Raw genomic sequence first — 27203 nt, 5'->3', positions numbered from 1 at the left:
CGTGGAGGGAGTGTCACACCCCGGAGGCCAGGGGCTCAGTCCCAGGAGGCTACACCCCGCCCCCATTTCAGAAGCCAACCAACCGCAAGCAGTAGGTCTCCCCCCCCCCCCCCCCCCCCCCGTCCGCCAGTCCCTCCAGCTACAAACTGGAGGGTCCCATGACCTCCTCCCCCTTTGGATATTGATTATTGGCTAGAACAGCTCACAGCACTCAGGGTAACATCTCTGTTTACTCACTTATTACACAATAAAGGATTTGGATACACATGAAAACCAGAACAAAAGACACAGAGTCCTGAGGGTAGGTGGAGGTGGGGGTACAGCACCCTCCTATTACGTGCAGAACCCAGACGCTCCCCGAACCCTGTACTTCTGGGATGTTTATGGCAGCTTCATCAAGGGCATTTCCAGTGCTTCTCTCCTCTCTTGGAGGGGGGTGGAGGAGGCTGAAAATTCCAGGCTTCTAATCCTGGCTTGGTTTTTCAGAGCCCACGCAGAGTTGCCTCATTAAAACAAAAGACACTCCTATCACCCAGGAAATTCCAAAGGATTTAAGAGTTCTATGTCAGGATCCAGGTCAAAGACCAGTCTTAGAACAAAAGATACTCTTAGTGCTCTTATCACTTAGGAAACTCTAAGAATTTTAGGAGCTCGGAGCTAGAAAGGGGGCGGGGGTGTGCAGAGACCAATACTTCTATTTTTTGTTACCTCACAGTGCTGGAGCAGGGTTCTGAACAAAGCCTGTGATTCCAAAGTCAGAGGCCTTAGAGCAATGACAGCTGCCCTGTCACTTGTCCCGAACTCTGGGTTGCCCTCGCCATGGCGATGACTCACTCTCTCCTCACTCATCAGCACTCATAAGCTACCAAAACCTTCTAGGTTTCTTCAGACGGGCCGGTCTGCCAGTCCCTCCAAGGGCACATCCCTGCTGCCCGTCCTCCCCTCACAAACGTACCCATGATCCTGCGGATGGGGTCGTCGGGACTGGCGACAGCCTGGATCTGGCCCTTGAGCACGGCCTCCTTTTCCGTGGTGAAGGGGCTGAGCCCGCACAGGGCCAGGCAGCTGCTCACCTCCAGGCAGACCTTCTCCCCGATGGTAGTCAGGGCGTCCTTCAGCTGGAAGGAGCTTGAGTACAGAAGAGAAGGGAGAAGGCAGGGAGGAGAGCGCCGGTAAGCGAAGTGCACATCCACTCGGCTCAGGCCAAGGAAGAGCCCGAGCCCTGGTAAGAGTCGTGATCTGAGTCAGTGCGCGGACTGTCATGTTCAAAGAGAAAGTCTAGGACTCTTCCCTGCCCTCACTCAGCCTTCCAGGCTGCGGACACGTGACTCAGGAGCCCCCCTCTCTCTACTAGAAAGAACACTGGGAAGGGAAGGGCTCAGACTATACCAGCGCTAACAACCCCAAACCCAACTTCTTGCTAGCGTCTGTGTGCTGAAACAATCCTGAAACTGCCTTACGAGTATCCGCAATCCCGCTGGGGTAGCACGCAAGAACCCAGAACCAGGGAGCTGTGGGACAGAACGGGAAGAGAAACTTTTCATTAGATATCCTTCTGTCCCTTTTGATTTGTGAAATAGGGGAAGGTATTAACTACTTTAAAAGAATTAATAACACTGAAATCCTTAAGTTAAAAAAATGAGCACCTTGATTTTTCCAGAGCCCTTGGGCTCTCCTGGAGTATCTGTGGGGAGTCCTCCTGCTGGTAGGTTTCCTGTGAGGCCTTTGTTCTGGGCTTAAACCCTCTGTACAGTAGGAGTTATGGGCACAAATGAGTGAGCCCAGGGACTCACAGCTGGTACCAGCTCTGAGGGTACCGACCCAAGAGCCAGTGTGGACACCGCAGGGCTGTCCACAGGGCTGTATGGAAGCCCCACACAGAGCCCCTCATGGGAAGCTCTAAACAGTAGAGCACCAGGTCTGCTGGGGGGCGGGGAGGGACGGATGATGTGGGGGACAGACCTCAGTGACGTGCCAGGGCCTCAGCTCCGCAAACCCCTCCCGGCCTCAGCTGGCCTGTGCATGCACCCCTGACCCCACACTCAGCGCGGGCAAGCTCTGTGTAACTCAGCAGGAAAAGGCCTCCATTTTGTAAGGATGAGAACATCTGGGGACATCCTCCTCAAGGAATCCTCTGAACTGGGCCTGTGAGAGGCAGTATTTACTTCGGACCAGTAAAACATATCCTGTGGGCCGTGAACCACATGGACTTGACGAGCCATCTGGGCAGGAGCAGAAATTGCTTGTGACCTGGCAACTTAGGGGGACGCTGCCCACTTCTTAGTGTACCTTTCCTAGGACTGTGCCACCCAAACTCTTAGGGGGCTGTGAGAGCAATTCAGTGGGCAGCAAGCAGTATTTTTGTTTTTAATGTTATAAGAATTTGTACTAAGCACGGTTCGGGTTAAGTTTCATTTTGTGAAGTTTTTACTCCCGTTACAGGTGCGCTTGAAGCGTGTACTAGGTCACAGCAGAAAATGAATTTCTTACTGTGGGTCTTGGTCCTAAACATGTGAAAGCCACCCTCCTAGAGCCCCGTGGACCCCAGAATGGACGCTAATGCCTTTTCTAGGAACCCGAATCAGTTCTGCTGGGGGGAAAAAACCAGAGAGCAAGGTTTCCTCTCCGGTCCTAGAAGGCAGCTCCAGGGAGCTGGGAGACAGGGAGACCCCGCTGCTGTCTGCTCTCTGCCACCGCTGCCTCCCCCCCATCCCACAGGGGCCACTTACGGCAGATGTGTATCTGTTAGCAGAATCTTCACGATCATCTTGAGTTTCTCAGCAAAGTCGGCCTGGCTGGAGATTCCTGGGGCTGCCATGCTGAATGTGACCAGCAACACGGCTCCCAGGACGGTGAGGTGCTCCAGCTGCAGCTGGAGCTCCTGGAAGCGAGCCTGATCCATCAAAACGGTCTGTAAGGGATGCGACAGAAATCATCCCTGAGCAGGAGATGCAGGCTGGCCAGCAGGGGGCGGTGGGGCCACAGCCCCACATGTGCCTCCACAGGTTCCCGCCCAATTTTCCAGTCCTTTGAGAGCTTAAGGGAATCAGGCATGAGTCATCCTTCCCCTCAGAGCCGCTTTCTCCCTAGGAAGGCTGCCCTAGAGCCCACTGAGAGCCGGAGGCAGACCGCCACTGAAAGGCAGGATAACCTCACGCCAGCTTCTTCAGCGGCCTGAGCCCTGTGTAGACCAGGGATTCCTGCCTCTCGGGAATGTCCTAAAGATGGAAGGCCATGGATCTAAAGTGGGCTGGCGGAGCCAACACTCGGTAACTAGTTCTATCGTTAGACAGGAAAGAGTAATGAGATACGGGGCTAGGGTGACCAACTCACCTCGGTTTGTCCAGGGCTGCCCCCACTTTAAAACTGGAACTCCCAAGTCCTGTGACCACTCTCCCCGCCAACACCAGTCCAGAGCAAACCAGGCAGCCAGGCACCCCAGCCCTCTGAGCCCCGGAGGGAAAGAGGGGAGAAGCTGCTGGAAGAGAGAGCCTACGTGATTCACCTTGGTGTCCCCCTCACTATCTAGCACGAAGCAGGCCCCCTCAGAGTCGGCAAGTGAATGAAGAAAACAAAAAAGAAACCGAAAGTAGAAAAAGGAGGAATGACAGAAAACAAACGAAAGCCACCCAGAAAGCAGTGGCTGAGTTTCTCCGACGGCATCCCCCGTGGCAGACATCCAGGCGCTCTACCAGGTCAAAGTGCCCTGCGTGGGATGAAGGAAAAAACACTGGAAAGGCTGACAAGATATCCCTTCCGATGGGGAGTTTCTACAGGTAACCCAAATAAATGTGAAGAGCCAGTTTTGCTATAAGAAACTGGCACACCAAATCAAGACATTAACAATTTAGGGTCTTAACCTAGAGTTCGTCTCAAGCACTGAAAACTATCTTTAAGATTCAGGATCCTGGGGGCACGCCGGTAGCTCGGTCGTTATGCATCTGCCTTCTGCTCTGGTCAATGATTCTGGGGTCCCCCTGCTCAGCGGGGAGCCTGCGTCTCCCTCTACAGCTCCCCAGTGCTTGTGTGCTTGTGTTCCCTCTCTCGCTGTGTCTCTCTCTGTCAAATAAATAGGTAAAGTTTAAAAATCCTAGAGTCAGGATCCTCTGTTAAACAAAGATGCTTCCCCAGACTCAGCATCTTCCCTGACTTCACCATGTTACACAGCAGCATCCCGGCTTTGTGCAGGACTGGGGTTTAGGGTACAAAACATTTCCAACGATCAATCCTGAGGGTAGACATTGGTGTCCAACGAAAACACCATCTTCCCCACAGCAGTATTTTAAAGGAAATGTCAGGCTGCGAACTGCCCTCCAGGTAAGAACATGTCACCATTCGGAAAGGGGCTTCCCCTGCCCCCTCAATACCACATCCTCTTTAAAGCCTCCTTTGGCATGAAACAGGGAACTCAGAGGCAAGAGTGAAGCCATGGGCTTACAGCATCTTCAAAGGAAAAATAAGGAACTTAGAGGAGAAAGATTTAGAGAAGTAGCAGTTTCTGAGGCTAGAGATAAAAACCCCAAGTGTCCTCAAAAATGAGGCAGTCGGGGCGCCTGGGTGGCTCAGTGGGTTAAAGCCTCTGCCTTCGGCTCAGGTCATGATCTCAGGGTCTTGGGATCGAGCCCCACATCGGTCTTTCTGCTCAGCAGGGAGCCTGCTTCCTCCTGCCTCTCTGCCTACTTGTGATCTCTATCAAACAAATAAAAAAAAAAAAATGAGGCAGTCTACACACCAAACCAGCAGGTTACAGACAAAAATGGGGGAAATCCCTTGTTTATCATCTTCTTAGTAAGAAGTACTTATTGTGAAAAACCTTTATGGTTGGTTGGTTTGTTTTTATCCTGCACATGGAATGGGAAGTAGTATTATTTACATAAAACTGAAAAGCAACATCACTGTTATGGTTTTAATCAAGTTGTGTAAAAACAAGGCAACAGCTCAGCGGTGCACACTGGAAGGCCCGTGCACCACTGGGGGATGGGTAAGTGATGCGGCTGCTTGGGGTACGGGTGTGGGGGTAGACAGTTCTCGGGGAAAACTCGGTTCCTGAGTGTGAAACTTCAAATCACCACGGGACCCAGCAATTCTCATCCTAGGTATTCACCCAAGAGTACTGCAAACACATGCCCCCCTGCTAAAACCTGTACACAAACGTTCAGGGCAGAACAGTTCACAGTAGCCAAAAAGTGGAAACAACCCAAACGTCTGTCAACTGATGAATGATTCAACAAAACTGATGAATGATTCAAAAAGTTGTTCGGACTTAAAAAAACGCTGACCCACACCATCACATGGGTGAAGCCTGAAAACAATCCGATGAGTGAAAGAAGCCAGACACAAAAGGACAAACACTGTAGGATTCCATTCATATGAGGCACCTGGAGTCATCAGACCCAGAGACGCAAAGAACAGTGGTTGCCAGGGGCAAAGTGGAGGGAGGCATGAGGTGTGTTTAAAGGTATTTAAAGAGTTTGAGGGATGCCTGGGTGGCTCAGTGGGTTAAGCCTCTGCCTTGGGCTCAGGTCATGATCTCAGGGTCCTGATCGAACCTGCTCAGCTGGGAGCCTGCTTGCCACCCCCCTCTCTGCCTGCCTCTCTGCCTACTTGTGATCTCTGTCAAATAAATAAATAAAATCCTTAAAAAAAAAAAAAAAGAGTTTGAATTTGTGAAGACGGGAAAGTTCTGGAGAGGACAGTGGTAGTGGTGGGCCAACCGTGAGAACGTCCTTTCGCCCTGAACTGTACACATAGTGATGGGAAATCTTGGGGCGCCTGGCTGGCTCAGTTGGTGGAGTGCACAACCCCTAATCCGGGGGTTGTGAGTACGAGCCCCACGCTGGGTGTAGAGCTTAAAAAACTAAAAAGAAAAAAAAAAAAGATGGTATATTTTGTATTACACATATTTTACAGTTAAAAAAATACAACTTCCAATCAAGAAATGAAGTACTCCTACGTATGACACGGACAAACATCATGCTCGGTCCAAGAAGCCAGACACAAAAGGCCGATAGTGCAGGATCCCATTTATACGAAATGTCCAGAAGAGGCAAATCCAGAGAGACAGGAAGTAGATTAGTGGTTACCACTGGGGAGGGGAGTGGGGAAAGGGCACAGGGTCTCTTTTTAGGGTGATGAAAACGCTTTGGTCCTCTAACTGTAAATTGATGAAAACCCACCCAATTGTTCAATTTAAAAGGGGACATTCTCTGGTAAGAGAACTGTATCATCGCAAAACTTATTTTTTCAAAGTTCTGCCACACAAAAAGAAACAAGCAGTTAGACCGCTCTGCAGCACCTACTTCCGGGAAAGGTCTCCGCAGGTGGTCCCATCTCAGAAGCTTCAGGTATGCATAATTCTGGACAGCCACAGGATTTGGCGTGGGGCCGTCCCCAGAGCCGGCAGCCCCTCCCCCAGCTGGCAGGGCGCTTTTATACTTCTGATTTGTAAGGTCCTCTGCGGCTTCTTCCAGCCACTGGGTGACAAAGTCCAGGGAATCTGTGAAAAACAAGGCCACCCACATTACCATGACACTCAGGAGGGACACTTCTTGGAATGGCTTTAGGGATGATCATCCTGAAGGTGTGGCACAATCATCCTAAAGGTTGGTATATAGAGTAATACAAAGTACGGACTTTGGAACCAAACAGAACCCGGTTTAAATCACAATATCGCCATTACAGCTAAGGATGATCAGATTCCTCCTACAAAGAGATGGACAGCCACACCTTGTAGGCAGTTCCGAGGATTAACAAGATAGTGAATACGAAGCACACAGCCAGGCCTGGCCACCTACAGCTGTCCCGAAAACCATGGCCCTCAGCCCCAACCGCACCACGGCAGGAGACAAGACAGGGGCTCTGAGGACTCCAGCTCAGGGAAATGCAAAATTCTTGCGCAGACACAGGAGGAGACACAGGCGAGAGTCTCCCAGTATAAAGTATCCTCTGCATTAAAAATGAGGCCTTTTCCTTATCTGGATCTGAGTCTCCCATTAAGCTCATTTGCTTTCAACCTCATGGGAGGGGAGGTGTGCTGCCCCTAGGACTGCTTCTGCGGCATCCGGAGCACCGCCGGGAGGATCGCAAGTGTCTTTCATCTGCCCCTGGGTGCTCCCTCCTCTTCTAAGCTGAGAAATGCACCAGGGATTCTGAGGGGGCACAAGAGAAAGACGAGGTTTTTATTCATATGACGGGAGAAGAAAACCCCTCTGACAGCTCCTGGAACACGCAGGAAGCACCTGTGTCAACGCACGAGCGGCGCAGAGGTCCTGGCGGGCAGCCATGCTGTCCCTTTAGCCTTCTGCAGGCGGCACGCTCTGTAGTCCCCCAGCTTGGCCATGTGAGGAGGCAAGGGGCGCCTGACCAGTGCAGGAGCCGCAGCAGCAGCTCCTCACTGGGCCCTTGGCTGCTGGCACCGGACTCACACACTAAGGCTCTTTGCTGGAAAACTGGCAGCCTGGATGCCTCCTGAGGACAAGGCGAGAAAATCAACCAGGCGGTCAATCCATTCTGGTCAAAATTTCTCAAAATCGAGGTCCAGGGGCACCTGGGTGGCTCAGTGAGTTAAAGCCTCTGCCTTCAGCTCAGGTCATGATCCCAGGGTCCTGAGATGGAGCCCTGCATTGGGCTTTCTGCTCAGCAGGGAACCTGCTTCCCCTTCTCTCTTTGCCTGCGCCTCTGCCTACTTGTGAACTCTGTCTGTCAAATAAATAAAGCTCTTTAAAAAAAATCGATAGGGCACCTGGGCTCAGTGGGTTAAGCCTTTGCCTTTGGCCCAGGCCATGGCTTCGGGGTCCTAGGATCGAGCCCCACATCGGGCTCTCCGCTCAGCAGGGAGCCTGCTTCTCTCTGTCTCTGCCTGCCTCTCTGCCTATTGTAATCTCTCTCTCTGTGTGTCAAATAAATAAATAAAATCTTTAAAAAAAAAAATCGAGGTCCACACCCATAAACTGGAATTAAAAAAAATAGTGGCTCCCGGCAGGAGGGTTATGCGAGGTTAAGGCCCACGCCCCGTGTATGTGCTGGGAACCGCAGCCGCTCTTCTCCCCATACAGTCTCCTCTGCTCGGCTCTGTCCCAGCCGCTCTTCTCCCCATACAGTCTCCTCTGCTCGGCTCTGTCCTGACCCCTTCCGGGCCAGCTAGGCCTTCTCTGTCTGCAGCGGGATGAGCACCTGCTCTGGCCAGCAACACAATCTAGCCAGAGACCATTTTCTTTCTTAACCACCCCAGGTAGCAGCTAAATGGAACTCATAATAAATTGGATCCAGGGGCGTCAGTTGGGTACGCATCTGCCTTCAGCTCAGGTCATGATCTCGGGGTCCTGGGAATTAAGCCCCACGTTCAGCTCCCTGCTCAGCGGGGAGCCTGCTTCTCCCTCTCTGTTTGCCTCTGCCCCACCCCCCAGCGGTGCTCTCTCTTAAATAAATCTTTTTTTTTTTTTTAAGCTTTTATGTATTTATTTGACAGTGACAGAGAGAGCGAGAGCACAAGCCGGGGGAGTGGCAAGCAGAAGGAGAGAGGGATCATTAGGGATCATGACCTGAGCCAAAGGCTGACACTCAACCGACTGAGCCACCCAGGTGCCCCTCAAATAAACAAAATCTTAAAATAAATAAATAAATTGGATCCAAAGACTATAATTAACCAGGACTATCCGCTGTCGATGCAGAGAACCCCCCCCCAAAACCATCCTAGAAATGCAACATAGCTTTGCATGCTATAGTCCTATTGTCCTCCTGCAGTCATCGGAGAGGTTTATGAAAATGAGACTTTTTCTGGGTATAAAACCAGAAAGATTTTCTGCATATAGAACGGAGGCAAAGTAAAATTTCTTCCTGTACCTTTGAGAGAGGAGCACGTGAATTAAACAGTTACAAGAAGTCTGCCATGTTTTAAAAATTAAGGCCAAGCATACGATTTACCCCAAACTGATGTTTTCATTAAAAACCTAATTTAGGACTTCTTGGTTCTTTTAAATTTCTTTTCTTATATTCTACTTCTGTTTCTCTTGTTTGTCCATTGTCAAGTCCAAAGTCTGGTACTTTTCTATCTTGAAATCAGAACACTCCCATACAAAATTTGAGTTTTATTAGGCAAACAGTGTCGTTGTGCAACCAGCTAGGGCCCTGAAATGGAGAAAGAGTGCAGGAGCCACAAAGCATCGGACGTACTTGGCTGCTTCTCCAAAAGCTGTTGAAACTTCTTCCTTTCGTATTCCACAGACTGCTGCATGAGATGCGGCCTAATGCTAGTGATGGCAAAGTTCGCCATGTCCACTTTCATGAGGTCCAACACGGAAAAAATTGCCCTGAGAGAAAAGGAAGAAAAGCATTTAGAACTCGGCACGTGTCAAGGAAGCACTGTCTTGGAGGAAAGAAGGCAGCAGATTTGAGAGAGGCTTTTCATCTCAGAAAGAGCAGCAAGTAGATCAAGAAAAACAAATTTAGTGGGGGTGCCTGGCTGGCTCAGCCGCTAGAGCATGCGACTCTTGACCCTGGGGTCGTGAGTGTGAGCTCCAAGTGGGGCAAAAAGTTTATTTAATAAAAAATAAACATAAAATAAGAAAAATTTAGAAAACACAAAAATTTAAGTAACAGATTAAAAAGACTAAGTTTTTAAGCTGCCTTCTGTCCCCCTCCTCCATGGCCTACCTCCAAGCAAACACAGCTCCCCCACTGCCTGTGTAGGCTGGAACTCGCTCCTTGGCACTGGGTCAGCCCTCCTGGAAGCACAGAGGAAGGACAGCCAGGACCCGAGGTCAAGGGCAGACACAGGACCACCCGGTCTTCATGGTCACACAGGCTAATTCACTTTCCCAGCAAAGAAAGAATAAGAACTCTCTCCTCTCTCCCCTCAGGATCTTCGTTTCAGGGCCTGCTTTCTGTTCTAGTTTTGCAGCAGAACTGTGAGCTCGCACTCTGAATGTGCCCGACGAGCAGACCTGACCCGACGCTCAGGACGCCTCGAGTCCCGCCTGTCAGGTACATACCTCTCTCTCCAGAGGCTGGGAGCTGCTAAGGGACCTATTTGCTGAAGGTGGTTGAGAACCCAAGGTACAGGCTTGGGTGTGGCCCCACATGGAAGGAAGAACAGGGTCACATGTCCTCTGAGTCCCCTGATGCCCTCTGGGACTGACCTAACACTGTATGATACAATGACCTTATATGTGGGTGTTTATCATGGAAAAATCACACAGTCTGAGAACGATTCGTGGCCTTTCCCCTGCCATCCTGAACACCTCCAAGTATATGGAACAGCCCCCCTTTCTCCACGGCACATTCTGCCTCTCCTCTGAGCACTCCTTAGCAATTCCCTAAATCAACTGCAACTGGACTGCAGACCAGTGACGGCCGGAAACTGCCCACTGGCAGCCACTGACTGGAGTAGCCCACGAACGCGTTTGTGCTCCCAACATGTTTTCAAAGACCTCCATTTCCAGCCTCTCCTGAGAAATGAGAAGATCTGAAAACACAGGCCCACATTCAGCTGCCTCCCTTTCAACAGTGTACGGACTCCCATTTTTGCGGGGCTCCCCGGGCCTTCTCTGTCTCAGTAGGAATTTGAGTTTAGGTTGAGTTTGCTGCAAGTTATTTCCCCAGAGGACTCACTTCCTAGGAACTCCTCACTTGGCCTTATTAGAAGCTCTTTCTGACTATTCTAACATTTAGCACCAGGCCCACTGCTTTAGAGATGTTCAGTAAGAGCCTGTTGAATGAATAAACACATCCATTTTTAGGAGTTTTTTGTTAAGATTTTTTTTTTTAATATTTTTATTATTTGAGAGAGAGACGGAGAGGTGGGGAGAGAGAGAGAGAAAACGAGCAGGGTGAGGGGCAGAGGGAAAAGCAGACTCCCCGATAAGCAGGAAGCCAGATAGAGCTTGATCCTGGAACCCCAGGACATGATCTGAGCCAAAGGCAGACGCCCAACCGAGTCATCCAGGAGCCCCAATAAGATTTTTATTTTTAGGGGCGCCTGGGTGGCTCAGTGGATTAAGCCTCTGCCTTCAGTTCAGGTCCTGGTCCCAGCGTCCTGGGATCAAGCCCCACATCCAGGCTATCTGCTCAGGAGGGAGCCTGCTTCTTCCTCTCCCTCTGCTCCTCTTCCCCTCACCCACACTGCTTATGCTCACGCTCTCTCTCAAATAAAATCTTTTTTTTTTAAAGATTTTATTTATTAATTTGACAAAGTGAAATCACAAGTAGATGGAGAGGCAGCCAGAGAGAGAGAGAGAGGGAAGCAGGCTCCCTGCCGAGCAGAGAGCCCGATGCGGGACTTGATCCCAGGACCCTGAGATCATGACCTGAGCCGAAGGCAGCAGCTTAACCCACTGAGCCACCCAGGCGCCCCTCTCTCTCAAATAAAATCTTTAAAAAAAAAAAAAAAAAGCTGAAAATAAAAGGAACTTTTGGAAAGCAACTTGGTAACATGCAGTGAGAATCTTAAAACTGTTCCTATCCTCTAACACAGGAAGCCTATTTAAGAACTTAGGGGTGCCTGGGTGGCTCAGTTGGTTAAGCATCTGCCTTTGGCTCAGGTCATGATCCCAGGGTCCTGGGACTGAACCCTGCATCGGGCTCCCTGCTCAGCAGGGAGTCTGCTTCTCCTTCTCCCTCTGCTGCTCCCCCTGCTTGTGCTCTCACACCCTAAAGAACTTATAGTTAGGAAATAATCTAAAATATAGAAAAAAGTTTTATTTGCAAGGATGTTCATAACAGGATTAAACAGTAATTATATGTACTCTAATTGTCCATCTTCATAGGGTAATAGTTAGCCATATCTCTGCAAATAAATATCTTGCAGCCATTGCAAATACTTATGGGGAGTCTTAAGAAATAATCTACATTGGTTTTACAAAAGGGATTCTGTGGTGTTGGAACTGCCCAGAACCTTGAATGCAGTGGTGGATACACAAACTTACACAGGGATAAAATTATATAAAAATTAATATACAGACACAAGCGCATTCAAGTAAAACTGGAAATCTGAGTGAGGTCCCTGGATTGTATTCATCTCAACAGTCTAGTTGTGACGCCTCTGCAATTCTGCGGAAGGTTAGCTTCAGGGGACGCTGGATAAAGTGTCCTGTATTATTTCTTACAACTCCACACGAACACACAATTATCTCAATGACACTTTCAATTAAAAAAAAGTGAAATAGGGTATATTTGTTTGTCTATTTATAAGATTTCATTTATTTATTTGAGAGAGAGAGAGACAGCAAGAGAGGGAACACAAGCTGGGGGAGTGGGAGAGGAAGAAGCAGGCTTCCCACAGAAGAGGGAGCCCAATTCGGGGCTCGATCCCAGAACTCTGAGATAATGACCTGAGCTGAAGGCAGACACTTGACAACTGAGCCACCCTAATTAGGGTGTAAGGTTTATAGAAAAAGTCAGGCCCACAATGCCCACCAGGAGGACTTCTTAGAGTCAGCTGAACATTTGGGCTCACGAGATCTGACATCATCTAGTCACTCAGATGACCAATAAGGCAGCAGCACACAGGTTACATAACAGCTGAGAGAAGACAGAGGTTTGGGGGCTGCCCGGCTAACATATTTATGTATATATGTGTGCTAATAGAGTTCGTAATAATTCTATGGCATGGCTTCTAGTGTCTCCACTAGGGACATGACCTGTTATAAAAGCTACTCCCCTAAAGGACTTTCAAAGTGTGGTGTCCCAGTCACTACATATAGAGCTAAGCAGCTGGCCAAAAGTCACATTCTCATGCAGCATCATGTCAATTGTTTGTCAATAATATTATCAGAATGTGGCGCCTGGGTGGCTCAGTGGGTTGAGCCGCTGCCTTCGGCTTGGGTCATGATCTCAGGGTCCTGGGATCGAGTCCTGCATTGGGCACTCTGCTTAGTGGGGAGCCTGCTTCCCTCTCTCTCTCTGCCTGCCTCTCTGCCTACTTGTGATCTCTGTCTGTCAAATAAATAAATAAAAATCTTTATAAAAAATAATAATAATATTATCAGAAAAATTATATAAATTTGGGGTGTCTCAGTTGGTACAGCATGCAACTCTTGATCTCAGGGTCAGGCATAAAAGCTTTAGGCATGGAGCCTACTTTTAAAAAAATTATATAGGGGCACCTGGGTGGCTCAGTGGGTTAACAGCCTCTCAGGTCATGATCTCAGGGTACTGGGATAGAGCCCTGTATTAGGCTCTCTGCTCAGCGGGGAGCCTGCTTCCTCCTCTCTCTGCCTGCCTCACTGCCTACTTGTGATCTCTGTCAAATAAATGAAAATCTTTTTTAAAAAATTATATAAATTTGATCATGATTATATATATTTAAAAATAAACACCTGAGCATCTGAAAGGCTCAGTTGGTTAAGCATCTGCCTTCGGCTCAGGTCATGATCCCGGGGTGGTTCTGGGATAGAGTCCAGCATCTGACTCCCTGCTCAGCGGGGAGCATGCTTCTCCCTCTGTCTCTCTGTGTCTCTCTGATGAATAAAATAAACCAAAAAAAAAAAAAATCTTTAAAAATAAACACCCAAAAGACCAAAGGAAGTCAATATGAATTATATGTTAGTTAATAGAATTATATTCATGTTAAATTTCTTCAATGTCTTGGTTTTTTGTTTTTAAGATTTTTATTTTTTAAGATTTTAAGATTTTTAAGATTTTAAGATATTTATTATTTTTAAGATTTTAAGAATTTAAGATATTTTTAAGATTTTTTTTTAAAGATTTTATTTATTTGGCACAGAGAGAGCATGCACACAAGCAGGCTGCTGAGTAGAGAGCCCAATGTGGGGCCCAATCCCAGGACCCTGGGATCCTAACCTGAGCAAAAGGCAGACACTTAACCAACCAAGCCATCAACATGCTCCTTGCTTATGATTTTATTTTTAAGTAATCTCTACCTCCAATGTGAGGTTGGAACTCACAACCTGGAGATCAAGAGTCACACACTCTAGTGACTGAACCAGCAAGATGACCCTCTTTTTAATTATACAGAAGAATGTCCACATTTTTGGGAGACACCTACTCAAAGGTTTAAGGGTAAAATGTCACAATGTCTGGAGGCACCTAGGTGGCTCAGTTGTTTAAGGCATCTGACTTGATTTCCACTCAGGTCATGATCTCAGTGTTGTGACTGAGCCCCACAAAAGGCTCCAAGCTATCTCCCTCTCCCTCCCCACCACATTCCCTCTCTTTCAAATATGTAAATATTTAAGACAAACAAACAAAAAACCTGGGAGATCTGTGTAATGGATACATCAGTATTAACCGCATAGTTTCTTCTTTTTTTTTTTTTTTTTAACTTTTTTGTGCGTTTGGAATTTTTCAAAATAAAATGTTGAGGGAGAAAAAAACAAAAAAAAATCAACATGATTAACAGTGATTTTGCCTCTAGATGGTAAAATTATGGATGATTTTTTTCCTTCTTTTTACTTTTCTTTATTTTACAAAATGTTTGTTTTTTATTTATTTATTTTTTTAATTCACATGTATCTACACTTGAATTCTAAATTTGAAAACAGGCTCTGATTGAGCCCTGTGTCCATGCTCAGCATGGAGTCTATTTGATACTCTCTCCCTCTGCCCCTCCCCCCACTCCAAGATGAAGAAATCTGAAAAGAAAAGAAAAAGAGAAAAGGCTCTGTATTTTAAGCACACTGAAGGTGATTATCATGATTTCTATACCTGAAAAGAGGCACTATTTCCTTAATGTCCTTTAGTTTCTTGACCTCCTCATCTCGAGCAGGTGCACAGAGGGTCCCCATCATGCCAATAATGAATTCTGCCAGCTTGGAAATGTCTAAGGCCCCATTCTCTGCTTCTTGCTTTATCAGATCCAGATCCAAGACTTCTGTTATCTGGTTTCTCAGTCTAGTGTGACCAGGCAGCAAGAAAGATAAGAGAGTCTACAAAAGAGCACAGCTAAGTTAAATCAAAGTTTCTTAGTCAGACATCATTTTTTATTATATGCAAAGGAACTCACAATGACCCAAATAAGGGCTTATCAATTGTTACTGTAATACAATTGTTACTGTGATACATATTTTAACCTTTTATTTAACAGTGGATAGAAAACATGTTTACAAATCATTTATTTATTTTTAAAATAGGCTCTATGCCCAACATGAGGCTCAAACTCACAACCTTGAGATCAAGAGTTGTGTGCCTTACTGACTGAGCCAGCCAGGTGCCCTGTTTGCAAATCATTTAGACTAGCTATTTAAGCTTCCATTTAAGGTTTATGTAGCAGTCCCTCAGATAAAAGATAAACTGTTAAAAATGAGAAAAAACACAATTAATGTGAGCCTCTGAGCCAACACAGATGTCAATTTCCACTGATACATTTCTTTGATACCACTGCTAAAGGTATTTGCAAAAGAATTAACTTCTACATAATGCCTTCTCTATCCCATGGACTGACTCATTTTTTGGCCATTATAAATTGAACACATCCACACCTATTAATTTTTTTTTTACAAACCACCTATATTGTAAAATAACTTTTGTTTTCCTTAAATAATTCTTTCTAAAAATATGAACCTTCAGGGGCACCTGGTTTGCTCAGTCGGTTAAGCATCTAAGTCTTGGTTTCAGCTCAGATCATGAATTCAGGGTCAGCAGGTTGTGAGACTGAGCCCCATGTTGGGCTCCTTGCTCAGCATAGAGTCTGCTTGATTCTCCCCTCCCTCTGACCCTGCTCCCACGTGTGCTCTCTTGCTCTCAATAAATCAATCTTTAAATATTAAAAAAATACATACACACAGACAAATACAACTTCATTTACAAAAGTAAAGCCTTCAAGTTATCATGGTTTGTTTCAAATTTTTAAAAGCACATTGAGCTATTCAAAAATAGTCTTAATCCACATTTCAGCAAGTACAAGTTTTAACTTATCCTTCAATTTCTTTCGAGTCTTTTGGTGCAGTAACACAGAGAAGCTGACTACTCCAAACACACCACAAAAGCACCACAAATGGCTCTTTGCCTCACCTCTTTGATTTCCCCAACAAGTTTGATGGCATGGTCATATGTGGGGGGGTCTTCACTTAGCTGGACACTCAAGCAATCCCAAAAAGCTTTATGTACAATCTCCTTCACTCTCTTCTCCAAACTGGAAACAAATAGGAAAAAAATAAGCAAATAAAATATTTGAGCCTCGAATCACTTCCAAAAGCGCAAATTCTCCAAGTTGAGGGTGAGAAATTTTAAAAATAATTTGGATGAAGGAAAGATTTCCTGGATATACTTAAACCAAGCACATACCTTATTTTAAGTTTAGTGATTTATTTCAATAAATAACTCATTGGACAGAATAACTTTCAACTCATTTGACAGATGACATTGGGCCAATTAATAGCATAAAACAGTGCCATAGGCTAAAAAGCATATTGAAAAGTTTGGAGCTGTTTTAATTTTCTCAGAAAACAGCAAGTTCCTTAAGATATTTATGATTAAGCAGTTTAAGATAACAACTCGGCATATATATAGGCTGAAGTACTTTACTTCCAGAAAATATCCTATTCCTATGTGATCTGTGTGATACTTGCTTAATTAGGTACCGAACTCTTACCACTAACATATAACATCTCATTAAAACCAGTCTCTGGGGGCACCTGGCTGGCTTGGTCAGTAGAGCATGATCTCAGGGTTTGGAGTTTGAGCCCCATGTACGGTGTAGAGATTACTTACAAATAAAAACTTCCAAAAAAAGAGAGTCCTTATATTGTGAGAGCAAAACAGGTAGTTCTTCATTATTAATGTGAAAAAGTACTATCTTTGCAGAACACAAAGAAAGATCTATAAAGTCATAAAAGGCTCATGTGTGCGACACCATAGCTTGGCAACCCAGCAGCCATTCCTCCTCCAATGTTTATCACGACACTTGTACAGTTATAATGGGCAATGATTTTGCTTTCTTATGACAATACATTTTAGAAGGTACACTTTTACACTCAAGAGTTTTAGATTCAATATGATGTGTGCCAGGTGCTACGGACGTAGAAAATAATGTATAGTCCTTGTCTTTGTAGATTACAATCTGGTGAAGAACGCAGTAAACCAACAATTACAGTACAGTGTGGTAGTTTACAAGAAATGAATGCAACAGTACAATGAAAACACAAGATAGGACAGCTAAGCCCTATGCAGTAGGAGGAAACTGACATGAAAGGTGTCCACAGATTTCCTAGACCTTTTATTTATGATCAGATTCCAAGCACAGACATACTGAGGGATTTTTTTTTTAGCAACAACATACAATAGGAAAAAATACATTTGAATATGCTGACATCAAGCGGAGAAGACCTTTCCAGAACTGGAAAATGGCAGAGTTCCACTAAACAAGGTAACTCAGTAACCGCCTTACCTGTCTTCTGGTAATTCGACTGGTTTAATCCGAAAGTCTCCATTTACTACAATTTCATGGGCTAGAGCCATGTTAGTGACTCCTTTCGCTGTCTCTAGAAGTTCTTCTACTGTCACAAATCGAGGAGGACTAGCTGTAACAAAACCCAGTGTAAGAGATTTGCTTCTCTAGATTAAAATTTCCATTAATGTGAGGAGAAGGCAGCTGGTACCAGCTAATAATTTTGGTTATGCCTCTATTTATGAAAATACTCTGGCAATTTCAAACAACAGAACTTTACCTGTTTCATTTTTTTTTTTTTTAACCTAGAAACCTAAAAACAGAGACCACTTCCAACACTGAAAATAGCCAGTTTTTTACTTATGGCTGGTCAGTGGAAATGATTAAATTAAACTGAGACTTAGGTAAGATTTTTAAGTCAAGAAAAATTTAAATTTAATTTAAATTTTAAATTAAATTTAAATTTAAGAAAGGAGACCCCAGATCTAGGATTTCCTCATTTGTTCCCATCATCGGTTTACATTTTGTGTCACCACTAATACTGCGCCAGGAGCGAATTCCCCCAAATTAAAATTCAATCAAGTAGTTTAGCACATCATGTGCTACTCAGAAAACTAAAGCTACTACCCTGTATGTGATACTAAAAATGTTTTGAAACCATAATTTGAAAAGCACTGACCCAGAAGATAATTAAGAAGGTATATTAATTTTCTGTAATGGGGATAAGACCTAGGCTTCAAATGAGATAAATAATGTCATTGGTTTGCACAGGGTTTAGCAGTTATAAAGATCTTCTTAGGTTACTCAAAAACTATTTACCTTCCTCTTTTACCTTTTTCCTTTGCTCACCAAAAAAAAGGAACTAAATCTAAGAGCTGGTCATATGCTATCTGGTAAAAATCTTTATTTAGTCACAATAGGGGAAGTTGGGAATACTCAACAAAAAGTCTTTTCAACGTTTCCACAGGATAATAATAAAAATACTAAATAAATAAGTAAATAAATAAATCTTGCTTCATGAATATTAGCAAAATATAATATCCAAAAATCAAAGCCCAGATAAAAATTTTCAATATTACTAAGATGTCAATTTCTGCCAAATTGATCTATTCATAAAATGCAATCCCAGTAAAAACCCCAGCAAGTTTTTTGGTTGAAAAAGCCAAACTGATTCTAAAATTTACATGGAGATGCACAGGACCTACAGAAATGAAAACTACTGTGGAAAAGAATAAAGTTGGAAGATTTACACTAACTGATCTCAAGAGTTACTTTAAAGCTACAACAATCAAGACAGTATTTTTGGTATGAAGACAGATCTACAGACCCAGTGAAGAGAAGAGAGAACCCAGAAACAGACTGATACACACACACATACATACATATACATGTAGTCAATGAGGCAAGACTAGTTTAGCTAAACAGTGCTGGAACACTTGGTTCTCAGTATATACAAGAATGACCCTCAACCCTAACCTCACATGATAAGTAAAAAGGAACCCAAAATGGACCACAGACCTAAATATAAGAGCTAAAACTTTAAAACTCCTAGGAGAAAAGACAGGTGAAATCTTTATCTTGAATTAAGATATCTGGAGTAAGATACAAAAAGATCAAACTCAATATATTAAGAGAAAAAAATTGATAAACAGTGCTTTACCAAAACTTAAAACTTTTATTCTGTGAAAGACTCCTACAAAGAAGATGAAAAGGCATGTCAGGTAGGACAGAATCTATGCAAAACACACATGTGATAAAGGACTTGTAGGCAGAATACAGAAAGAACTCTTATAACACAAAAACAGATGACAACCAGTAAAATATAGGCAGAAGATCTGAAGAGACATTGCTCCAAAGTAGATACACAGTGGCCAGTAGGCCATGAAGAGCTATTCAACATCATTAATCATCAGTGTGAGATAACAGAAAATATGTACACTGGTTTCTACCCCTGGTTCCTGGCAGAAGACTCCTAAAATCCTTCTTACTTCCTAAGTGATAAGAACACGAGGAGCATCTAGTTTTAATATTTGGTTTTTGGGCGCCTGGGTGGCTCAGTGGGTTAAGCCGCTGCCTTCGGCTCAGGTCATGATCTCAGGGTCCTGGGATCGAGTCCTGCATTGGGCTCTCTGCTCAGCAGGGAGCCTGCTTCCCTCTCTCTCTGCCTGCCTCTCCATCTACTTGTGATTTCTCTCTATCAAATAAATAAATAAAATCTTTGAAGAAAAAAAAAAATATTTGGTTTTTGATCCCCTCACTAACAGTAGGCTCCTAAACCCCTTGATAATTCCGAAGCAATAAGCAGAAGGAACAGGTTTTGTTCCTTCGAGGTGACTCTGAATGAGCTCGTGGACAGCTTCTGGATGGGGGCTGGTCACCACAAAGACCATGCCAGGATCAGAAGGCTGGAATTTTCAGTCCTATTCTCCAGAGAGGTTAGAAGGGCTGGAAATGGAGTTAATAATTAATCAGGCCTGCAGGAGGAAGCCTCTATAAAGTCTCAATAGCAGGGCATTCAGAGGTCTCCCAGGTTGTCCAACACATCCATACTGGAAAGGGTGATGCTCCCCAACTCCACAGAGACAGAAGCTCCAGCATGGAGGAAACCCCCAGACTTCACCCCAGGTAGCTCTTCATCTAGCTGCTCATCTGTATTTACCTTAATAAACCGGTGAACCGTGTCGCCTTGAGTTCCTTGAGCCACTCTAGCACATCAACAGAATCCATGGAGGGGTTGGCGGAATCTCCAAGCTATAGCCCACTGGTCAGAAGCACAGATGACAACCTAGGCTTGTGACTCGTGGCCAAAGCAGAGGGACTGGAGGTGGGGGGCAGTATTCCTGTGGAACTAAGCCCTTCACCTGTAAGATCTGATGGTATCTGTGGGCAAACAGTGTCAGAATTCATTTGCAGTGTAGGACACCCAGCTGGTGTGAAAATTGCTTGGTGGTGGCAGGGGAGGGGAACCCCACACATTTGGTATTAGAAGTGATATACTCGGGACGCCTGGGTGGCTCAGTTGGTTGGACGACTGCCTTCGGCTCAGGTCATGATCCTGGAGTCCCGGGATCGAGTCCTGCATCGGACTCCCAGCTCCATGGGGAGTCTGCTTCTCTCTCTGACCTTCTCCTCTCTCACCTTCTCACTCTCTCTCTCTCAAGTAAATAAAAAAATAAAAGTGATATACTCTGTGTGAGTAGTAAAAGAGACACCCAGGAGAAAAACCCAGGAGGAAGGACTGGGTTTTGCCTCACGCAAGTTGAAAACTGTAGGTTTTTCCTTTTAGATTCAGGGAAATGCAATTTAAAACCACACTGAGATACCACTACACACCTACTGGAATGGCCAAAATGAAAGATGCTGACCATACCAAGTCCTGACATAGATGTGGAGTATCTGGAACTCTCTCATACATAAACAATGGGAATGAAAAATGGTACCGTCACTTTGGAAAACTGGTTCTTGGTTTCTTATAAAGTAAAGCATACCCTGACCACATGACCCAGCAAACCCACTCCTAGGTCTTCACCCAAGAAAACTGAAAACATATGGCCATGTTTTGTCGAGTACAGGCCAAGACCTGTACTCAAATTTTAACAGCAGCATTTTTCCTAACAATCACACCCTAGAACTAATCCAAATGTCCATCAACGGCAGAATGGATAAACAGATTGTAACCATACACCAGAATACTACCCTGTGATAACAAAGGAATAAACGAAAACATGCAAAGACACAAATGAATCCTAAAAGCATCATCTCAAGTTAACAAGTCAGATACAAAGACTATATACAGTATGATTCCATTTATTTGAAATCATAAAAAGGGCAACATTATAGTGACAAAAAGCAAGTAAGTGGTTGTCAAAGGCTGGAACTCATTATATGAGGCCAGCATTGCCCTGACACCAAAACCAGACACTACAGGAAAAGAAAATTACAGGTCAACATCCCTGATGAACATAGATGCAAAGATCCTCGACAAAATATGGCAAACCAAATTCAACAATACATTAAATGGGTCAAACGCTGTGATCAAATGGTAGGAAAGATTCACTGTCCAGGGACATGGGGATTTGGGGAGGTGATGAAAATGTTCTAGCAGCTCATAATTGTGGCAGCAGTGACACAACTGTAAATACATTTGTCAAAACTCAAATACATACTTAAAATTCAACTTCATTATATATAAATCATACCTCAATGAAGTCGATTAAAAATTCAAAGGCACTGAGCAGGAATTTGCTATACGCATACTGATTATTAAATTTATTCAAGCTATTATTTTCTCTTTCCATTTATCAGAAAATGGAACTTCCACTGTGGCATATCAACAGCAAGCATCAGAAATTATTAAATTCCAGGAGCACCTGAGTGGCTCAGTGGTTTAAGCCCCTGCCTTCGGATCAGGTCATGATCCCAAGGTCCTGGAATTGAGCCCCACATTGGGCTCTCTGCTCAGCAGGGAGCCTGCTTCCCCCCTCCCCTGCCTATCTCTCTGCCTACTTGTGATCTCTGTCTGTCAAATAAAGAAAGATCCTAAAAAAAGAATAAAAGATTTTATTTTTCTTAAGTAACAACTACACCCAATGTGGGGCTTAAACCCACAACCCCAAGATCAAGAGCCACACCAACTTAAAGAGACTCAGGATTGTCACCAAGGCTTCCAAGTTTTGTTTTAGCCCTGGTTTTGCAAAAATCTTCAAATGTCTGATCATCTTAAACTTATGAAAAACAAACAAACAAACAAACAAACAGAAACACACCCAGTTTTCACAGTAAATTTGCCATTTTTCAACAATTTGGGGCATTTGGGTGATGAGAAATAGACGCTGGTCTCATGAAACACAATGGACAGAGCACGTCAGGGAGAAATTCAATTCCCTCTAACCAAGACTCTTGAATGTGACCTTGAACAAGTCATTTAAACCTTCCGGGCCAGAGGCGCCTGGCTGGTTCAGTCAGTTAAGCATCTGACTGTTGGTTTAGGCTCAGGTTGTGATCCCGGGGTGGTGGGGTCAAGCCCTGCGAGGAGGCCCACACTACTGGGGAGACCACTTGGGATTCTGTCTCTCCATCTCCCTCTGCTCCTAAATCTTTAAATCTTCCAGGGCCACTATTTGCTAATATGCAAAAAGAGGACAACCGAAGGAATGTTCTATGAAAGAGGAGACTTCCAAATTATAGGTTAGTGCGTTCACAGGGTTTTGGGCATACTTAGGACAAAACCATTTGTACCGAGTGCTGAGAACATCAGACACCAGTTTACAGGCACTGTCCAACTTAGGGGCTACTTAAAATCAAACTTATTAATGAAGGGTACCTGATCAAAAGAGATAAGAGCTACAATTCTATGATATGATCAGGATACGTTACAGATCTACACCCACAGGAATTGTTCACTGCATACTAATCACAGGGTTGACTGTTTTGTGTTTGCAATTTCTCAAATGGCAATTCACTGAGTGCAGTGAAGAAGGGTAAAGTTTATCCACAGAACATAGTGCACTGTGTAGAAATTGCTTGTTACTTTGTCTTCCTCACTAGACAGCAAGCTCTATGAGCAAAGAGACTGTGTGGACCTGCTGGCTCACTGCTGGGTTCCTGACACACAGCATGCACTTAATAAATACTGACTGAACACAGACACACCATAACTCAAAGTCTAGTCATGAGCTTTAAAAATGTAAGAGGGGAGGGACCGTGGCTGGCTCAGTTGGAAGAGCCTGCAGCTTGATCTCGGGGTTGTGAGTTCGAGCCCCATACTGGGTGTGGAGATTACTGAAATACACAAACCAAAATGTAAGAATTTAGTACCATCCACTTATCTAAGGATGCCTGGGATACACTAATTAACTCACAGGGGCGCCTGGCTGGCTCAGTCAGTAGAGCATGCAATTCTCACCTCGGGGTTGTAAATTCAAGCCCCATGTTGGATATAGGGATTACTTAAAAATAAAATCTTTAGGGCACCTGGGTGGCTCAGTGGGTTAAGCCGCTGCCTTCGGCTCAGGTCATGATCTCAGGGTCCTGGGATCAAGTCCCGCATGGGGCTCTCTGCTCAGCAGGGAGCCTGCTTCCTCCTCTCTCTCTGCCTGCCTCTCTGCCTACTTGGGATCTCTCTCTGTCAAATAAATAAATAAAATCTTTAAAAAAAAAAATTAAATCTTTAGGGGCACCCGGGTGGCACAGTCAGTTGAGTGTCTGACTCTTGGTTTCAGCTCAGGTCATGATCTCAGGATTCTGAGATCATGTCCTGCCTAGGGCTCTGTGCTCAGCATGGGGTCTGCCTAAGACTCTCTCCCTCTCCCTCACCCCATCTGTCCCTTGCCCACATGCACATGTGTGCCTTTTTTATCTCTATCCCTCTAAAGCTAAATAAATCTTCAAAAAAAAAAAAAAAAAAGAATAAAATCTTTTTTTAAAAATGTAAGAACTTAGTGTCATCCCTTTATCTAAGGAGACCTGGGATTTACTAATTAAACTCACAAAGAACTGATTCAATAAACCAAAAAGCTAAATGGAAAATATTAACTGGAATAACAATTGATGCTTTTCATCTGAATACAGCATCTTTCACTGGCCAAAAGGTGATGAAACACCAGCACAGAAGGTGCTTTGTGAGCAGAGAAGCATATGGAAGTAGAGAATCTCAGAGGGGACATTAAGTTACAGCTGACCGACCCTTCCTCTGAGGAGCTCTGTGTTTAAGGAACACATCATTGTTAGAATCAAATCACCACTTCAGATTAGGGCCAACCAATTCTCACAAGCCAGCCTTTTTTTTTTTTTTTTCCAATATTCTCTATCACTACTAAAGGTTCTGCGCCCAAATTCCAACGTGTGTGGGGGCAAGCAGTTGTCACACACCCACCAGGGGTCCTACAATTCCATTCAATCCTGACACTATCTACCTGCAGGTAGCGTCCAATCCCACAGGTTAGGGGCTGGGTTCTACAAACTGCCCCAGTTCCAAGTCCACCGTGTCACCTGTGCTATAAATCAGAGGTTCCAATGACTCCCTCCTCTTGTTCACTTAATCTGCTATAGCAGCTCACCGAACTGAAAAACGTGTCACTTAGCAGATCCTTGGTTTAGTATAAAAGGCTAGACTCAGGAGCAGCCCCGTGAAGAGATGGGTGGGGCAAGGGGGGAGAAGCGTCCGTGCCCGGAGCACCCCACTCTCCCAGCACCAGCACGTGTTCACCAACCCAGAAGCTCCCCCAACACAGTCCTCTGGGGTTTTTAATAGAGGCTTCATTATACAGGCATGATTGATTCAATCACTAGGTCATTGGCAGGGCGCTTGGGTGGCTCAGTCGGTTAAGCGATCAACTCTTGATTTCAGCTCAGGTCCTGATCTCAGGGTCCTAGGATCAAACCCCGGGTCTGGGTCCCTGTTCTCTCGTTGTTTGGTAGGGAATCTGCTGGTGGATTCTCTCTCCACCCCTCCCCACACATGCCCAGGCCTCTGCTTTCTTCCTCTCTTAAATCTTTAAAAAAAAAAAAAATCACTGGCCATTGACAGTTGATTTAACTTCCAGACCCTCTCCCCACTCTGCAGGTTGGGGGATGAGACTGAAAGTTTCAACCCTTGGGACGCCTGGGTTGAGCCGCTGGGATCCCAGCCACCTGGGATGGAGCTCCTTGGTTCCTTGCTCAGCAGGGGACCTGCTTCTCCCTCTGCCTCTGCCTGCCCATCTGCCTGCCTGTACTCGCTCTCAATCTCTCTGACAAACCAAAAAAAAAAAAACAAAAAACCAAAAAAACAAAAAAAAAAACCTTTAAAATTAAAAAAAGAAAGTTTCAACCCTCCAATTAATCATATGAGACTGGGTCCCCCTAGGAACCAGCCCCCATCCTTGAGTGATCTATATGCTTTCCAGAAGTCACCTCATTAACATAACAAAAGATACCTTTCCAGTGCTCATCACTTAGGAAATTCCAAGGGAGCTCTTTGCCAGGAACTAGCCAAAACCCAGAGTTTTCTTATTTTATAATTCACAACATCACAGTTACCAACAGCAATTCTGCCCTTAAAATATTACTCTATTATAATTTGCAAGGCTAAAGATTATCTTTTTGCTATTTACATTTTAATTTGTAGAATTCAGAAGTGATTTTACAGTTACTACAAACTCAAATGTCTACAGTTTCTTTCATATTTTATAAATTCTTTTTTTTTTTAATATTTATTTATTTATTTATTTATTTGACAGACAGAGTAGGCAGAGAGGCAGGCAGAGAGACAGGGGGAAGCAGGCTCCCTGCTGAACAGAGAGCCTGATGTGGGGCTCGATCCCAGGACCCTGAGATCATGACCTGAGCCGAAGGCAGAGGCTTACCCTTCTGAGCCACCCAGGCGCCCCAATATTTTATAAATTCTTATTTATGCTCTAGGTGATGAGTGAGGCTTCCTGATGTGGTCCCCATACTATAGGGTCTGAGCTTTACACTGAGGCCCATGGCCCTGTGCCTACCTATTATTATAAGAAGAACAAGGAAGCCAGAGCAATATTTTAGGGAACTGATTTTATATATCATTTTGGTATAGACTTCTAAACAAATTTAATGAAATCTTCCATGACTTTCTTCCTAAAAAAATGCATATGCACACAAATGTTGATATACTTTTCTGGCTGTTCCTACAACCCCTAAAAATCTTGGGTCCCAAGATAAGTACTCTTGTCTTAAGGACATAACTACATACAGTCTCAGATAATATAGTCTAATGTTGGCCTGACATTAATTTGGAGTCATGCCATTAGACTGACAGGATGCCAAAGCAAGGCCATCAATCAAAGAATGACTAAAGATCCATACCAATGATCCTCCTTTGTCAGAAACTGTAGGTGATAAAACCATCATGTCAGCCATATACATCCCAATTACAGCAATCAGTCTGGTATCTTTAATCGCAATAGATGACATGCCAGTAGTATTAACAATTAATATTTATTGAGCATTTACTAGGTGCCAAGCATTATTCTAAATGCTTTACATGAATTCATTTAATCTTTACAACTATCCTAAGAGATAAGTGTAATTTCCTCATCTTAAAAATTAGAAAACAGGGGCACCTGGGTGGCTCAGTGGGTTAAGCCTCTGCTCAGCAGGGAGCCTGCTCCCCCAACCCTCTCTGCTTGCCTCCCTACCTACTTGTGATCTCTCTTTTTTTTTTTTTTTTTAAAGATTTTTATTTATTTATTTGACAGACAGAGACCACAAGTAGACAGAGAGGCAGGCAGAGAGAGAGAGAGAAGGAAGCAGGCTCCCTGCTGAGCAGAGAGCCCAACATGGGGCTCGATCCCAGGACCCTGAGATCATGACCTGAGATGAAGGCAGAGGCTTTAACCCACTGAGCCACCCAGGCGCCCCTTGTGATCTCTTTCTGTCAAATAAATAAATAAAATCCTTAGGAAAAAAAAATAAATAAAATCTTAAAAAAAATTTTTTTTTTAAATAAAAAATGAAAATGAGAAAACAGGGATGCCTGGCTGTTTCAAGTCAGTAAAGCATAGGACTCTTAATCTCAGGGTTATGAATTCAAACCCCTTGTTGCGTATAGAGATTACATAAAAATAAAATCTTAAAAAATAAACAAGAATGAGACAACAGAAGCTTTCTAACTATACATATTAGAGACCAGTATGACCAAAGTCATATTTGCTTACAGTGAGGTCTTTGTACATTTCGGGTGCTAAAAGAACCTGATTTTTTTCTGCAAAAATAATTTTTTTTCTGTAAGGTATAACACATGCGTGACAGTCCTACCAACAGCGAGTTTCCCTGAACCTACTGGTATTTATCAAAATTTACGTGATACTAAACCACAATAAAAATGGGGCCCATAATGTTTGCT

At 44.4% G+C, this 27203-nt stretch overlaps 1 protein-coding gene across 7 annotated transcripts in view; it reads right to left on the bottom strand.

The window, feature by feature from the left end:
• Positions 1–27203, bottom strand: part of TCP11L1 (t-complex 11 like 1) — a 40041-nt gene that overhangs the window by 7352 nt on the left and 5486 nt on the right. For 4 of the 7 annotated variants that reach the window (XM_082748915.1, XM_082748916.1, XM_082748917.1 and 1 more), the window contains 7 exons: positions 17342–17474; positions 15967–16087; positions 14662–14882; positions 9172–9308; positions 6300–6496; positions 2730–2911; positions 956–1128 (listed from right to left, as the gene is read on the bottom strand). In XM_082748915.1, coding sequence (XP_082605041.1) covers positions 956–1128; positions 2730–2911; positions 6300–6496; positions 9172–9308; positions 14662–14882; positions 15967–16087; positions 17342–17474 — 1164 coding nt within the window. Of the gene's footprint in view, positions 1–955; positions 1129–2729; positions 2912–6299; positions 6497–9171; positions 9309–14661; positions 14883–15966; positions 16088–17341; positions 17475–20000; positions 20217–27203 lie in introns of those variants that run through there. The other 3 variants (XM_082748919.1, XM_082748920.1, XM_082748921.1) reach the window with 2 other exon arrangements.

Source organism: Mustela nivalis, assembly GCF_964662115.1.
Source record: "Mustela nivalis genome assembly, chromosome: 9".
In the NCBI taxonomy this organism is placed as follows: domain Eukaryota; kingdom Metazoa; phylum Chordata; class Mammalia; order Carnivora; family Mustelidae; genus Mustela; species Mustela nivalis.
The sequence above is the reverse complement of the archived record's forward strand: the minus strand, read 5'-3'. Positions and strand labels throughout refer to the sequence as shown.